This window comes from Corvus kubaryi, unplaced genomic scaffold, assembly GCF_017639235.1.
Source record: "Corvus kubaryi isolate FWS band 111438036 unplaced genomic scaffold, C.kubaryi_AGA036_p1.0 37394, whole genome shotgun sequence".
NCBI lineage: Eukaryota > Metazoa > Chordata > Aves > Passeriformes > Corvidae > Corvus > Corvus kubaryi.
In genome coordinates this window covers 14,380,202-14,395,856 of record NW_024581133.1, presented here as the reverse complement: position 1 = coordinate 14,395,856, position 15,655 = coordinate 14,380,202, and the positions used below count along the sequence as shown (strand labels likewise).

The window sequence follows — 15,655 nt, the reverse complement described above, 5'->3', positions numbered from 1 at the left end:
TAATAATAAGCAAATATCTATGCTTCTGGAAAGGAGGTTTTTTTGAGAATCCACTTGAACTAATGAATATTTCATTATTTTAAAACTGTTCATTGTGGAGTTTCTAGGCATATGGCTTTTTTCCTCATTGTGCAAAGGTATTTTAAAGTAGCTAGAAGCTGTGTGCTGTGACTTAGAGTGTTTCTAGATTGTGGTCCATGTGCTCTTTCTTTGTTGACCTAACAGGTCTTGTGTATTCCATCCTGCAAGGCTGACAGGCCTGAAGGCAAGCTATGTTTTGTGACACTGAATAGCTGGGGGTTTTGGTGGGTTTTTTTGTTTGGTTGGGGTTTTTTGTGCTTTGTTTGGTTTGGTTTGGTTTTTTGGTTTTCTTTATGTCTGGATTGTTTTCAAGTACTTTTGGAGAAGAGAGTTTTACAATCTATGTGCAATCAGAAGTAGCCACTGGTTTTAGGAGTTACGCTGGTGTGGCAGCTGGTCAACAGGCTGTTAGGTGTGGCTGCTCAGAGTTAAAAGCCAGCTCAGTGCATTTTCTGGACTTTTCTCTTTGCTGGATTTTCCCAACAAACCCCTCCCTTTCAAGTTTCTTTTGCTGTTACGTTCCTCATGGTTTGTACCGTTAAGCCAACTGACTTATATTACAGGAGATGTCACCAAAGGGTATCTGTGGGGTTTAGTCATACAAGATACACCACCCTGCACTGATTTTTATAAAGCAGTACATGAATATTTTAGATTTGTCTCTGAAAGCTCCATATAATGTATTTTTGTGCAGGAAAGATACACAGTAGAAGTTGCATGTTTCTTTCACTTCTCTCATCGAAGTGCTTATTCAGAAGCAGTCTTATTATTTACTGTAGCTGTATCTGGGCACTTTCTTTAAAGGTGCTGGGAAAGTGTTGTTTCTACAGAAAGCTGATATGGCCAAGACATTCTTGCATTTGAATTAAACTTAAAAAGCAACAGGATGAAATTTTTAAAAGCTTCTTAAAATAAAATATTTTAAAAAATGCTTCAAATGTGATGTGTCAAGTAAAGGTTGTGCTTATGTAAAAATAAGATAGTTGCTGCACTTTGCCTGTAAGATGCTTTGGTTTTTAATTGGCAGCTGCAAAGCAAATGCAGCCTGAGAGCCCCATCCATCTCACACACTCTCCTGTTCGAGGTGCCTTTGTTGAGGACCTTTATCAAAGAACATTTTATGATGTCTTTTCAATCTTTGACTTGCACCTGGAGTGCATCTGCAGCTTGTCAGGGTTCTCTGGATTAAATCACCAGTAAGACATTTGCAATTGACTTCAGCAGCCAAACCTTGATTTGGATTCCCACTGGCCACAGTTGCAAGGCTGCAGCCTCTTCCCAGAGTGAGGAACTACTCCCTGCTTCACTCTCTTTGGGTCAGGACCAAATGTGAGACACTTAATATATGGGAAAGAATTTCAATTCTGTCTGTCTGCAGCCTTATTATGGCTTGTAAAGCAATTAAGTAGGACTTAGGACACTGTTCTCCCAGACAGAAGAGCCGTAGGACAGAAAAATATACTGTATTACTCTCCATATTAGTGCTGTTGCCAGATTTAAGAGTTTCATGTTATTATTGGTACTGTGCCTATTTTGGGTGAAAATATACTGCAAATAGTGAGGTACTACACCCACACCTAAAATATTTCTCTTCAGATATGGTTAGAAGAATAGGAGTCATTCAGCAAGACACTTACAGTATATATCAAACTGTTAATATGGAGAAGGTAATCAGAATTTGTATCCTGAAATACTCCGTATCACCAGTGCAAAACATTATTGAAGGCCACTGTAAACAACACAGTTTTAGTTAAAAGCCATTTCCAAGATGAAAGATAAATTAAATGAGCTGCAGCCTGTATGCAGAATTCCTCAAGAGGAATTAATGGTAAAGCTTCTCATAATCTTTCATGCTTTGGCTAAAAATATTAGTACCATAAAAATTCTTCAGAGGGCAGAGTTGAGGTGGTGGATGCAGAGTGATCAAAACATAAAAAAGGCACATTTTCCCTTTTTATGGAGAGGCCTCTTTCAAATCTGTCATATGATGGATTTGAAATGAAAGTTTAATGTGCACTCAGTTTCTCAGACAGCCATCTTTCTACAGCTTCATTATTAATAACAATTTAATCTTAGCCAGCTCTCTCTTTTTTTCTTGAGCTCTTGATGATTCATTTATCTTACTTGTTTAGCATCAATCTAAGAAAAAATACTCAGATCATAAAGTTAAGGAAGTGTTCCACATTAATAAACCAATGTAAAAGCAGTCTCCAATGCATTTTGCAGAAGTGTTTAATCCACAGTTGTTTGAATTAAAAAGTAACAAATTGTAAATAGCGTACAAATAGCAAGTAAATAATGTGACTGGATTTCATATTTAACCTGTATGTAATATTTTTTAGCTTTAATTTTTCCTCTCAGCACTATATGAGTACTGATGAGGCCATTTCCATGGCTGATACTGTATAAAATATTTTTCAACTAATGTTCACAGTACAGAGACTGTTTTGTTGGCATGTCAGTAAATGAGACCTGGGAAGCAAGTGGATGTATGATGGGTCTTGGGAAAATAAACATGTAGCATTAAGCAAAATAAAAGTTCAAAGTGTGTGAATACATTTGCAGGGTCTGATCCAAAGCCATTAAATTAATTTACATTTTTGCTTTAATAAAAATATTTCATCAATATTAAGCAAATTATAAATAGTTGGGTAGTCGGCAGCAACCCCTCCAAGTCAAAAGACTTTGAATTTTACAACCTAACAAGTCAAGGACACTGGCAGTGTCACACTGTCCCTTCACACGGGACATTCTGTTCTGAGTCCTGCAGCAAAAGCAGAAAGACTGCTTTTATTGATTAATTAAGTTAATTCAGATGTCTGGAATATGTACAAACAATTTTAGTTTCTTCTCTTATGTGTATTACTTTGGAATTAGTGGCATAAATTTAATTTCCTGTCACTTAGGCCACGCATGTAAGTTTTTCCCAGTAGCATAAATAGTTGTGTATAACGTTGAAAGCCAGGGCAAAGCAGAAGCAGTCTCTGGAATAACTGGGTCCTTGACCCTAACTTTTTTTAAGTTCAAAGCCTGTACCTTGAATTTGCATTTTAAAAAGTAAATTACCAAGCAATATACAGCCAAGGGTATTACTAGATTTTGTTGTTTCTTTTAAAGTTTTTATTTAAAAGCAAATTCTTTTGTAATAAAATTGAAAATCTAGAGCCTTTGGAGAAAGGGTTGTGTCGTTCCTTTGTAGTTAAATAATGTCTGATAGGGTTTCAGCCTCTATATATATTTTGTTGTTGTTGTTGTTTTTTAATAATGCAACTGTAATAATGCATAAATTATGCACATGTATGTGGCAGGAGTTTCTGACTTTAAGGATTGAAAATTATAGTCACAGACAGATAAAGAAAGTAGGAATGAGAAGGAACAGAGGCCCCTATGTCACCAGCCCACTGATTTGCCCATAATAAAGGGAGTGCACTGCCCAACAGGATACTGAATCCAGATTTTATCAGTCCCTGGCTAGTATCTGATTTGCAAGTCACTTTTTTTTTATGCAGGAGATCCTACTGGCATTTTCAGAGGGCTCAGCACTCCAAGCAGTGCTGCAGGTGAGGGCTCTGCAGATGTTCTGACAAAAAAATAATGTTCTGAAAAGGAAGTGGAGGGACCAGCCAAATGTCTTCATGAAGAATAACAGGAATATTTGACAACTCAGGATACTCATGTGCCCCTAAATTGTTTGGTGTAATGCACTGATTTTCTGTATCTGCCTCTGTGTTCTGTTCTGCCTAACTCACAAAATAGTCCATGCAATGGGAAGAAAGTGCAGGAAAACCACTTCCTTGGCATCCATGTGAGTTGTGTGTGCTGCTGGCTGGCTGAGAGTCACGTGGCCACCTGGGAGAAACTGTTGAAAAGGGTTTCCAAGCTGTCTTTGATTTTTGTTTATTTTCTGACAGCATAAACCTACAAGGTGTTGAGACAGTTTTCTGAGATTGGTTTGTGTTTGGTTTGTTGGGTTTTATCCCACAACTACTAATGTAACTCTGTTCTTTTCAGCAGCTTTGTTCCCTGGTGTCAGGAATACCTAAGAGTGTTCCCTGCAGCTGTGGGGAACTGATTGGGCACCATTGTGGGAAGGGCTTTCCTCTGACCAAATCCTTGTGTTTGTGTCCCCCCTGCAGCCCTGCGGAGCCGCTCGGGACGCTCCATCATCAATGGGAACTGGGCCATCGATCGCCCGGGCAGATACGAAGGTGGTGGGACAATGTTCACTTACAGACGCCCCAATGAGATCTCCAGCACTGCAGGGGAGTCATTTTTAGCTGATGGGCCAACAAATGAAGTCCTTGATGTCTATGTGAGTTAGTATTTAAATTAATCTTCCTGATGGAAAAGAAATTGTTCAGTTCATTGTTAACATGCAACACTAAAGTTGCATTCAGTACCAACACTTTGTTAATTTAATTTTGAAGTGCTATTTTTGATATTTTACACTTGTTTGCGGTTGTATCCATTTTGCTCCAGATCACAGGATGTTTAAATCAAGCCTTTTTCTCTCAGACCTTACCGATCCAGTAAAACCAATTTAACTTGTTCAGTAAAGTAGAAATAAAGCATACAAATGTCCAGGGCTTTTCTTTGGTGGACTGGATTTTTTCTGGATACTTTCCTATTGAAACAAATTTGGCATAGTTTAATTTTACAGTGAAGAAGCGAATACCTAAGCTAGACAAGTTCTCTCACCATCTCAGTTTCCTTTAAAAGAAACCGGTCCATAAACCTATAGAATGTAGGATTTGAAGCAGGGCAGTTTTAATATGAAGCTGTGATAGGAAGACCATAGATAATGGCTGTTTGAGGAAGGAAGAAAAGACAAATTGTGTCTGAGAGAAAGAAATCATGTTGAAAAAGCTTTTTACTTCAGATGGGATGGTTTTTTAGTTCATCATACTGAAATAAAAAATATAACTGGAATTAATTACAACTTATTCCAAGATAAATGGCGTGTTCTGAGATTATACACTCCCACACAGTAAAATTCATTTATTGAAAAACTAGGTTAACTGAATATATGATTCTTTCATCCAGCTGTGGCTTTTTTGTCCTTGAGTGCAATATGGGGTGGAAAAGTGAGTGTGCTGGATAATTTCATAGAAAAATTTATAGTAACTACCCTGATTACAAAGCTGGGAAAACTTAGACGTTGGCAAAATTATTCCCCATCTGCTATATGGTGTCTAATAAAGCAATGTAATAATTATGATAACACTTAGGATCACTAAGGTTGAAAAAGACCTCTAAGATAATCTAGTCCAACAGATCCAAACTTCTTTTCCAATTGATTGCAATGTATGACTGGCAAAAGCCTAGAAAAATAAACAATTGGGCTCCTAGATTGTGCAGTGCAGACTCTGTGTTTCTCAAGTGTTCATGTCACTGTGCAGTTACAGGATTTGTGAGTCGAGGCTTGGCCCTGAGTTTTTATTGCCAGCCAATTAATGCCTAATACATAATGACCCAGAGAGAAAAGGGTCGGGAAGTGGATTAAGCAGATATTTCCAAAGTAATATCATAAAAAAGCTTTAAGTTTCGATCTGTGATATTGTGATATTTTAGTTTAGGCTTAGTGCCTGTAAGAAAGCTGCCATGATGGGAAGAGCTTTAGCAGCTTTGCTCTGTGGCTGCTCCTGTGGATCGCCACTTCTGATTTGACTGCTCTCTCACCTGAGATGCTTCTGGTTGATGTGAGGAATACTGCAATTCAGTATAAGATGATAGTTTAGTCTCTTTTTTAATATAGTATGGGAAGATAAAGATGAATAGTGCAAGGTGCAAGAAAATCAATGCTCAGTATGACACAGCCTCTCTCCTGGGTTCGAAATGTGTAGCCAAGCTGATACAGATGTCTTTTTTCAGACTTCGTCTTGCTGTGCCTGAATCGTGTCATTTTCCATTCACCCATACTCATGATCTTTATACTCTGTGTAGAAAAATGAAGAGAGTTGCAGATGAGAACTCCAAATGGCTTTCTGTTCTGTTTTCCTGAGATCATGCTGTCTTTCTTCCACTCTGAAATGTAGAGGAAAAAGCTTTCTGATTTACAGGAGTTTATAAATAACAAGAAAAAGAGATGCAAATTCTGTCCAAGTGTGAATATACATTGCTACAAAGACTTAGGTCCATTAACTCAAAGCTAAACTATTCTATCATTTCAGGTATTTTCCTGCAGGAAAGCTGGAACAATATACTAATTAGGGGCTTAATCAGTTAAGCACTCTCTAACATAAGCCTGTCAGTTGTTTTAAGAAATGTGATGGAAAAACCATCACATGGGAACCACTGCGAAGTTGTTCCTGGAACCATCTAAAGAACAGGGTCCTGGTTCTGGAAGGGGAAGTGTACTCTTCTGCTGAAGTCAGGTCTCAGTTCTTGGTTCTCTCAGGACCACAAAGAGGGTGTATTTTTTGGATGACAAAGCGACATTGGAAGGACCCAACCTTACAAAAAATACTGCAGACAGTGCATTATTAGATGATTCAGAAAAGTGAATGTTCTCTGAGGGACAGAGTTTAGAGAACCAGCGGTTATATTTGGCAAGGAAAAAGTGATTTTGACATAAGTTGAAACAAGGGTCTGAATCCCTAGTTGGTATTAATTGATGTGAATTTAGTGAAGCCTTGAAGCGTTAGTTGTGCTGGGTCACTGGGCCATTAGGATAGCAGGACTTTTTGCTTTTAGGTCCATGGATTGTGAGAACTGAAGAGCCAGAGCAAGTTCTGGTGTTTGCTTGTGGGTTTGTTTGGGGTTTTTGCTTGTTTGTGCTTTGGTTTGGTTTGGTTTGGTTTCATTTCATTTCGTTTTGTTTGGTTTTAAAAGGTACTTTGAGTATAGTGTGAGGCTTGTACCAGACTAATCCCCACAGAGAGTTCAGGACTAAAACATACATGTCAGTAGAGCTGTGCTGAAGCAGTGAAACAAGCAGCTCATGACACCCATGCACTTCTCCTGTGGGTATGCTCAGGCTCACAGCAGCAATGCAATAGGACTCAGCTGGGAATGGAGTGTGCTGCTAACAGTTTAAAAAAGCTGTCCTAAAGTCATATCTGTCTCAGGTCCTGTTACGCCCAACTGCTTAAAAAAGCACACCTGGAGTTAACAGTGGCTTTCAGAATCATGCTCCTGTCAGCTCACGTGGGCTTGTGCAGCAGCATTCTGAAAACACTGAGCTTCATTTTCACATTTAAAGGAGAAAACCTTCTGGTTCCTGCCTGTGTTTCATAAAGAACACGTTGATAGAGTTGTGGCTGGCTGTAAAGCAGTGGGATTCTGGCTGCACTTACATTGCATCTTCATTCAGTTGAAAGTGAATGTGGAAGGATGCAGGAGGGCTGCGGACAATCTTCAGCTACTGCAACAAGTCCATGGGCCTTTGTACTCTGCTCCATGGCTATTTGCTGAGCAGTGCTTGTGGGGAGGGCAGCATGACAGCAGCAGCTTGAGCTGATCGATTGCTGGGGCTCCGTGGGGTGCCAAGGGAGCTGCAGGGTGCTGAAAGGAGCAGTTGGCTTTGCAATAGGCACAGAGTAAAGTGTGTGTGCTGTCTGCAGGTGCTCTCCTCAGGCCACTGGGGAACCTTTCAAAAGGCAGGAGGCTGCCTGTCTAAGGTTGGGGGTTATGGTATATATATATATATTTTTTTTTTTTTTTGCTTTGTTTCTTCTTTGCTTTTGTTTCCTCAGACATCTGTCAAGTTCCTGCTGTCTTAGAATGTTTTGATGACCTTAGGACCATCTCTTCTGCTGCTGAGGCCTGGTGTGAGCCTCTGCTGCTCACGTTGCTGATGGGGAAGGCTGTGGCTGGCACAGCCCACAGCTCACCTTGGCCCCAAGCATGGCAGTCTTGGGTTTTTCAAAGAAGGTTTAGACAAATAGCTTCTCTGCCATCATAAGCTAGCTCAGTTTTGCAAACACAGGAACTTGTATTTTCTTCTTTTTGCATTCTTTGGAGAGAGTCATTAACCATTGCTTCTATCCTGATGTAGCTGATCGGTTCAAGCTGATATTTATATATAAGTGTTAGGAACATAACAAGTGGAAGAACTCAATGTATGGCTGGTTTTCTTTTTAGATGATACATCAGCAGCCTAACCCGGGTATACATTATGAATATATCATTCCAGGAGACAATGTCATTAGTCCTCAGTTGCTTGCTCACAGGAGGCCAGGTAAAATGCCACCATTTCCTTTTATCAAACATAATTTTGTTACTTAATAAGCTAGTGGAGAAATTTGTACCATTAAATTCAGTAAATGCTGCCATTGTTGTGGGAGAGGCCCAGAATTTCACCCTACATGTTGAATGAGAACTCAGCATAGATTTGCTAACTTCAGTGAATTAAAACTGGCAGGGTTTATTTATGCTTTAGCTGAGAAGATTACTACTTTGAGTAGGAGTGTTGTAGCCATGTCTCAGAAATGAAATAGAACATGATTTTTCAGAGTCTTTTTCTTTTTGAGATGATTTAAAACAACCTTCCACAGTTTCCCTTTCCTCTCGCAACTGGAGAGGATGAAACAGAGCAGTGTTTTCTTCCCAAGCAAGAACCTGGGCAGCTCCTGCCTGAGCTGTGGGTATGTGCTCCTTATATTCCTAGGAAGTTCTGAAGGACAGGAGAAACTTTGCAAGTGAATTTGGTCCTCGTTTTAATGTTCGTGACTTGCTTTGACAAATTTCTGAGTGTTTGGTATGTTCATAATGAGGGAGGAGCAGCTGTGCTGTGACATGGGGAGGCACAGAATGCAAAGCATGGAACAAAACAAGCTTTGGGAAGTTTTGACACTGGGTGTGTTAACTCTATGTTGTCTTTGGAGATTCTTCAGTTTTTAGTTTTTAATGTATTTGCTGGCTAAGATTTGGTTATCTTAGTTTAAAACAACACAATCTTTGCAGGTCGTTATTAGGCAGTCTCTACATAGCAGATTAAAGCTACTTCCAAGTTTAATGATGTTCCAGTTTTAATTATTAGTGGATCATAACATAGAATAATATTTTTATGTGAAGCTCATTATTTTACTTTACTATTATTGTCCATCATCAGGGGAGCCATTGAATGGTCAGTTAGGAATGCCAGAAAGTGCAAGTCATGAGGATGAGGATTTGCATAGAGAGGCAGACATTCTCACTGGACAGTCAGCTGGAACTTTTCCAGTTATTCAGCCAGGAAGATTTCCTTCTCATCAGCCAGAAAACCAAGTGCCTGCTATGCAACCACCAAGACAAAACCGAGAACACAACTGGAAGCAGGTTGGAAAAACTGAGTGCACTACTACATGTGGGAAAGGTAAGTGCTTTGTGTGTGCACAAAACATTGTTAGACCTGCTGTTTTCTGTTATCTTACAACCAAAAGTCATGTCACAACTATTACTTGTGCTTATATTTAAATCAGTAGAAACAGCAAAATTAAAAATACAAAGCACATAAATTGTAAGGAAAGATATGATATTTGCCTCTGAAAGGAAATATTTCAGCAATTATGGCAAGCTGCTCTCTCCCATACCCTTGATACACAGCTGCTTTCCTCAACTTCGTTGGCATTCTTTACCATTCCCTTTTGCCTCTCCAGCTTTGTCAGATACACCCTCTGTGCTTTTTGTGTCTTTGTCAACAGCTTTCTGGCCTTCATGGGAGGCTTTCACAGGCATTTCATCAGATACATCTTTGTCTCATTGGATGTTGCTGGAGCAGCACTGGTGTGACTTCAGAAATCGGAGGTTTTAACAGGAGAGAAGTGGGACAGAAAAGGGATGGAGAGGGCCTGGTAATTAGTGAGCTTTTGGGAAGTCATGCATACACTGCTTGCATATACTGCAAAGATTAAGCTTGCTGTCAGACATTCACAGTGATCACAGATTCAATAATGCAGAACACAAGCAATTACTTGGAAGAATAAGTTTTTGTGATGGTAAAAGTGAAATCTTTTGTACTGTGCATAGCCACCCACCACCATAGCCAAAAAGCTGCAGACGTTTAAAATAAACATGTACCAGTGTGGGAGCTCAGCTGACTGTTACCAGTTCATATACATATAGAACATTTGCTTCCTAATTAGTTTGAGAGCATACTTTGTGAATTTGGTCCAAGGCCAGATGAGTGTCCGTGTTACAGCTACAGATAGAGCTAAAAAATCCAGCAATAGTGTTAGCAATCAAAATTGCTTCTCAGTTAAAAAAAAAAAAGAGATAACTTTTTTCCTTGGTAATACTAGAGCTAAAATACAACCAGTAAAATTTAGACTTCTTGAAGTCAGCCCTTTTGTAAAGAAAAATATTTTAGTTGGCATTTAAGCACACTGTGCTTTTAATAGAAGTCTTATAGGCAGGATCCATAATTGTGTTTGATTATTGGCTAGCAGCAATCAGTGAATATCAACTGAATTTCCATATTCAAGGTGAATTTTAGTATGCAAATCAGGTAATTTATGGTGCAGTTGCAGGAACACATCAGGGTAAATGTATCCCTCCTTTCCATCATAGAAATCTTGGTTGTGTATCCCATGGCTTCTACAGACATTGGCACATAGTTCTCGTCCTCGTCCTTTCTGCGGAGATCTGGTCACTCTTGGCAGTGGTATTAATGAAATCTGAGTCAAAATGAAGATGGCAAAACTGTAGGACTTAAGAAAAAAAATTAAAAGGGTATCTTTCAGGCTCCTATACAGCTTAAATTTACTCCATGAAATTTAGCAACAGAACTGCCAAAAATAACTTTCTCTTTTCCCATTATATGAAAAATGTGTGCGTGTTCTGATTAAGTTAAATTCAAAAGAAACTGGATCTTGAGAGCAGGATCCTGAGACTATTGAGACTGTATGAACATTTCTTGTGATCTTGGTGTGAGACGCCTGTGACTCTCTGATGCCCCTAAGGCATTTCAAGCCAAACTAGGTTATATAGGCTGACAAAGAAGGGGGTGGAAAAATCAGGAAAAAAATCTATACTATTTAAGGCTTTGTTTTCATTTTGCATCATTCAGTGTAGGACACTTTCTACTTTTTTCTTCTCTCTATGTTTTCTGTTTTCTTCTACTTTATTTCTTCATGTAGAAATAGAGATGATGCTTTTTAATTATTTTTTTATGATCCACCAAAGTTAAATAACCTTAGGAAGTTCTAAGTTGCAAGAAGAAAACAAGAAAAGTTATTTTCGTGCGACCTAAGGAAAAGGAAAGCTAAATTAACAGTTCTGATGTAAACCTGCGAGATTTCAAAGCACGTTAGTAAAACTTTGGCTTAGAAAAAGACTATTATATTTTTTTACAAAGTGAAAATGCTTCCCATGAGAACTGCCACCAACTCTTGTCCTGAATTTCCACTTAAGATGACTGAGCAAATAGATCTTCTGATATTCAGTGTGGAAACTGCTACCGCATCCTGTCAGCTCTTACATTTGGAAATTTTGGATAAAACCTTTGTCTGTGTTTCCTGTTGTCAGATTATGCTTTTCCTTTCTGCATCAGTGTTGGATGCTGCTGTTATTGCTGTGCGAGCCTTTACCTAATTGTCTATTTAATTTCAGGATCACAGTACCCGGTTTTCCACTGCGTCAACAGAATCACTCACGAGGAGGTACCTGAGGGTTACTGTGACAGCAGCACCAAGCCCATTCCAGAAGAGGAGGCCTGCAACCTCTTCCCATGCCCAGCTTTGTAAGATACTATAAGTCAAGTGAAATAAGCCAATATCATTAAGATTTTGCATGTGGAAGAGGCTATTCTAAGTAGGAAAGTAGTTTGAACTTCTGAGTACAGTGCACTTGTGTCATAAATTGTAGTGGATTCTTTTTTCCGTAGTTGTTGGTGGCCTTCTTCCCCTTCACAGGGAGCAGTAGCTTTCAGAGTAGATAAAAGGGAACCTGGCAACAAGTAGGTGTAGCAGTTTCTCAAAATGGGTGTGATTGTTCAGGCAGACACACTCTGTGTGGTCTCTGTGGGTACATTTTTCTCAACTGAGAGGCTTCTGCATATGCCTGTCTAAAGAAGAGGCTCTGTAGGTCCTGTCACTCCACATGAGATCAGTGTGCTATAGTGGCCATATTGTCATTATTTAAAGATGAGACAGTGCTCACAACAGCCCCCTTGTACATTCACCTCTCTTCCCTGAATTGAGTAGTTCTTCGGCTCCAAGACTGGTTCTGAAGTGGTGGTCCTTGTTTCCAGCACACTGATACAACCAGCTCAGGTGTGGTTTCCTTCTGAAATCACTCTTGCTATTGGGAGACTGCAAATTGCAAGTGGCCGAGCAACTTGTTTTAAATGTTCAAAAATTTAAAAATAAATAAAAATTAAAAAAACAACCAAAAGGACTTTTCATCCAGGGTGTATACCAAGAAGAGAAAAGGGTTAAACCCAGTTGCCATTACAGCAACTTTGTTTTAGGTCAATTTTCTGTCTCTCTTAGGGTTATACTCTCCAGTTCTCTTCTGAGCAGCAAGTGGTCACTCCTTATCCCATGGAAGTTTCTAGTGGTGTAAGTGCCCTTACGGGCTCAGAGATATCTGATGAGCAATTTCCTAGTGCATATTAGATACTCAGGAACTTCTGAAATCATTTTCCTAGAGATGTCTTCTCTCACCAGAAGCATTTTCCTCACCTTTTTCATTCTAATAATTCATATTCATTCAGGATAGTATCGAGAGTACAAACAAAGAAATGTAAATATTTAAGTGCAGAGATTGCGCTTGCTATCCACAAGAGTTCTGAAATAAAATGTGTAAACAGTTCAGATACTTCCTTTAGGTGTGTGTCTGTCTTCATGCTTGTAAAGAAAAAATTGAAAATAAGGTATTTATACAAAGGTGCCTAAATCGATACAGTGAAATTTTGGAATGAGAAGAATATATCTAGAGATTTTTTCAATCTCTAAAATTAATTACATTTGTTCATTGCTTATCGTCTACTATTTCAGTTTTACTGATGAATGAATGCCTGGATGGGTTTCGTGATTTTTGTGTTACTGGCCTTTTTTAGAGCCTTTGCTGCAGACAACTTTTATGCAGCACATCTTAAACTTTTGGGAAGTGTCAGTAGAGCAGTAATATATATTACAGATAGATCCTTCCAAAAACCAAGCAGCTATTACAGGCTTGAGTAATGTTTGTAATATGTCTCGAGACCATGGACTGTGTAATCTGTATCCATGCTCATTATTACCAACCTCTGCAGGAAGGCTGTGTACACAAGTGTGCGATGGTGCTTCCTAAGGGATTGTTGCACACACAGAGACCAAAGTGTGATTTTATAGGATTCTGGACCAGCATCAGAATCATGTCATTCCAGTTTTGTTAAGATCGGTGGTCGAAATTCTTTGTGGAACAAAGATAACCTTTTTTTTCCACTTCAGCTGGGATATAGGGGAGTGGTCTGAGTGCAGCAAAACCTGTGGGCTCGGAATGCAGCACCGCCAGATCCTGTGCCGGCAGATCTACGCCAACCGCACACTGACAGTGCAGCAGTACCGCTGCCAGCACCTGGAGAAACCTGACACAACCAGCACCTGCCAGCTCAAGATCTGCAGCGAGTGGCAGATCAGGACAGAGTGGACCTCAGTGAGTAGGATCCATTCATTTGGGGCAGAATACCTCAGAAAGAACATGAATTTTCTTCCAGGTATCACCATTCAAATATCAATTTGGTTTTGCTTAAAACAAGTGGAATATTAAAAGCCTTGGAAATAAGCAAATCTTAGTTCAGTAAATTCCTGCTTGATTATGACAATCAGTTTCCTACCCAGAAAGATGTCTTAGCGGGAGTCAATGAGCTGTATGGTCCCAGCTCCCTGGAAAACCACTGCACAGAGTCCTGATGCAACCTCCCTTTTGTTACAGTGTTCAGTGCCTTGTGGAGTGGGGCAGAGGACTCGAGATGTGAAGTGTGTCAGCAACCTTGGGGACATTGTTGATGATGAGGAATGTAACATGAAGCTGCGGCCAAATGATATCGAGAACTGCGACATGGGCCCCTGTGCCAAGAGCTGGTTCCTCACAGAATGGAGTGACAGGGTAAGGCTTCCCAGTATCTTTATCCTGCCAAACCTTCTAAAACAAGAGCATCAGAATGAAAAAATATTAATCTGTACAGCCATAAAAGGAGTAATCCTATTTTCCATGTTTATTCTTGGTCTTTTAAACATGCAAAAGCAAACAAAAAAATAATGATCCCAAGGGCTTCTTGAGTTTGTGTTTAGATACAAGAATGCATAGAAAGGGCAAGCATGTGGGTATATGGCCAAACATCCAGACTTAGAATTGGCTCTGAATCTGAACTTTCCAAAATATTGAGTGTGCTGAGATTTATTATTCTTCTTTGCTTAGTTCTGAGTCTCACGATTCAGACTCTTAAAAAAATTTTCCCACTGTTTTTTTAAGGGATACAGATTTGAGGCCTGATGTCTGGGTTTAAGTTCAAGCCATAAACGAATTATCTTATAGGTGTGAAAAGAGGGGAACAACCTCATAAACTCAGTCAGGCTTGATTCAGGCTCTTTTATTTTGTGAATGTGGATGTTGGGGTTAATTTTCTTCCAGTGAGTCAGATTCTCTGCATGAAAGCAATGAAACCAGTCATAATTTAAGTTATTTCATGATTGGGCTCAGAGTTGTTGTTCAGTGTTGTATTTATATGTTTTCATTAAGAGGCTTACAAACATGGGCTAAGAAAAGCCTGGTGTTTTGGTCCCTCTTGTGGGTGTTCGCGTATCAGTTTAATCTATAGACAAGTTCAGCCTTCAGTCTGTAAAATCCCAGTTACATCTCCCTTTGCTTTGACAAGCAATGTAATCTGTCAGTGAAGCTGTAAGATTACATTCATAACTTCATGATTTCATTGTTTAGATCACTTTGTGGTAGTACCTCTGAAAGCCAGGAGTGTCAGGCTCACAGGTTGTGCTTTCGTTTGGACACTCAGAAGATTTTCCCCACATGGTTTAGATGCAGAGATGGAGCAGGAACTTCACAAGTAGGGCAGGGACCTGCTATGTCACAGAACATAGTAAAAGGCAGATCTTGCTATAAGGTCTGCAAAATTTTCAGCCCCTAGACAACTCAAGTAGGTTTTTTAAAGAAAGCAAAAATACAGACTGCTAAATCTGTGGTGGTGTGACTTTTTTTTCCTGTGTGTGCTCTTGCATACTGTGGACAGAACAATACCAGGAGAAGCAGAAGTATTAGTGCAAAGGGCAAAGATTTTGCTGTAGGGAAATGGCAGTGCTTTTTTTATTTATGCTTTTTTTTTTTTTTTTTTTTTTCTTATAGATCTGTTCTTTGTACAATGCTGTTAAATCCATTCTACCCTCAAAGACATCATTTGGCCCAACTGCTATCACCCAGTGCAGTTCCACCACATAAAGCACAGACATCGCAGTGAAAACTCTAGCACCATTCTCTTCATTACTCTACACTGATATTTTGTCCTCTGCAGAATTAAAAGCAGCTTTTGAGCTGAAGGTTATAACTGTAGAATGTTATTATGCTTACTTAAACGTGTTAAATGAGACGTAGAAGTGAAGCAGGTAGTGTGGAAAATGTTGGAGTTTTTTTCTTACCACAAACTTTTTAGGGCCAGAGA

The 15,655-nt window shown here is 39.3% G+C and overlaps 1 protein-coding gene across 4 annotated transcripts in view; it reads left to right on the top strand.

Annotated features, from left to right (window-relative positions):
* THSD4 (thrombospondin type 1 domain containing 4) overlaps positions 1 to 15,655 on the top strand; it is a 244,155-nt gene that overhangs the window by 209,959 nt on the left and 18,541 nt on the right. For all 4 annotated transcript variants that reach the window (XM_042039239.1, XM_042039240.1, XM_042039241.1 and 1 more), the window contains 6 exons: positions 4,218 to 4,393; positions 8,164 to 8,260; positions 9,134 to 9,376; positions 11,611 to 11,740; positions 13,434 to 13,638; positions 13,918 to 14,091. In XM_042039239.1, the coding sequence (XP_041895173.1) occupies positions 4,218 to 4,393; positions 8,164 to 8,260; positions 9,134 to 9,376; positions 11,611 to 11,740; positions 13,434 to 13,638; positions 13,918 to 14,091 (1,025 nt within the window). The remainder of the gene's footprint in view (positions 1 to 4,217; positions 4,394 to 8,163; positions 8,261 to 9,133; positions 9,377 to 11,610; positions 11,741 to 13,433; positions 13,639 to 13,917; positions 14,092 to 15,655) is intronic.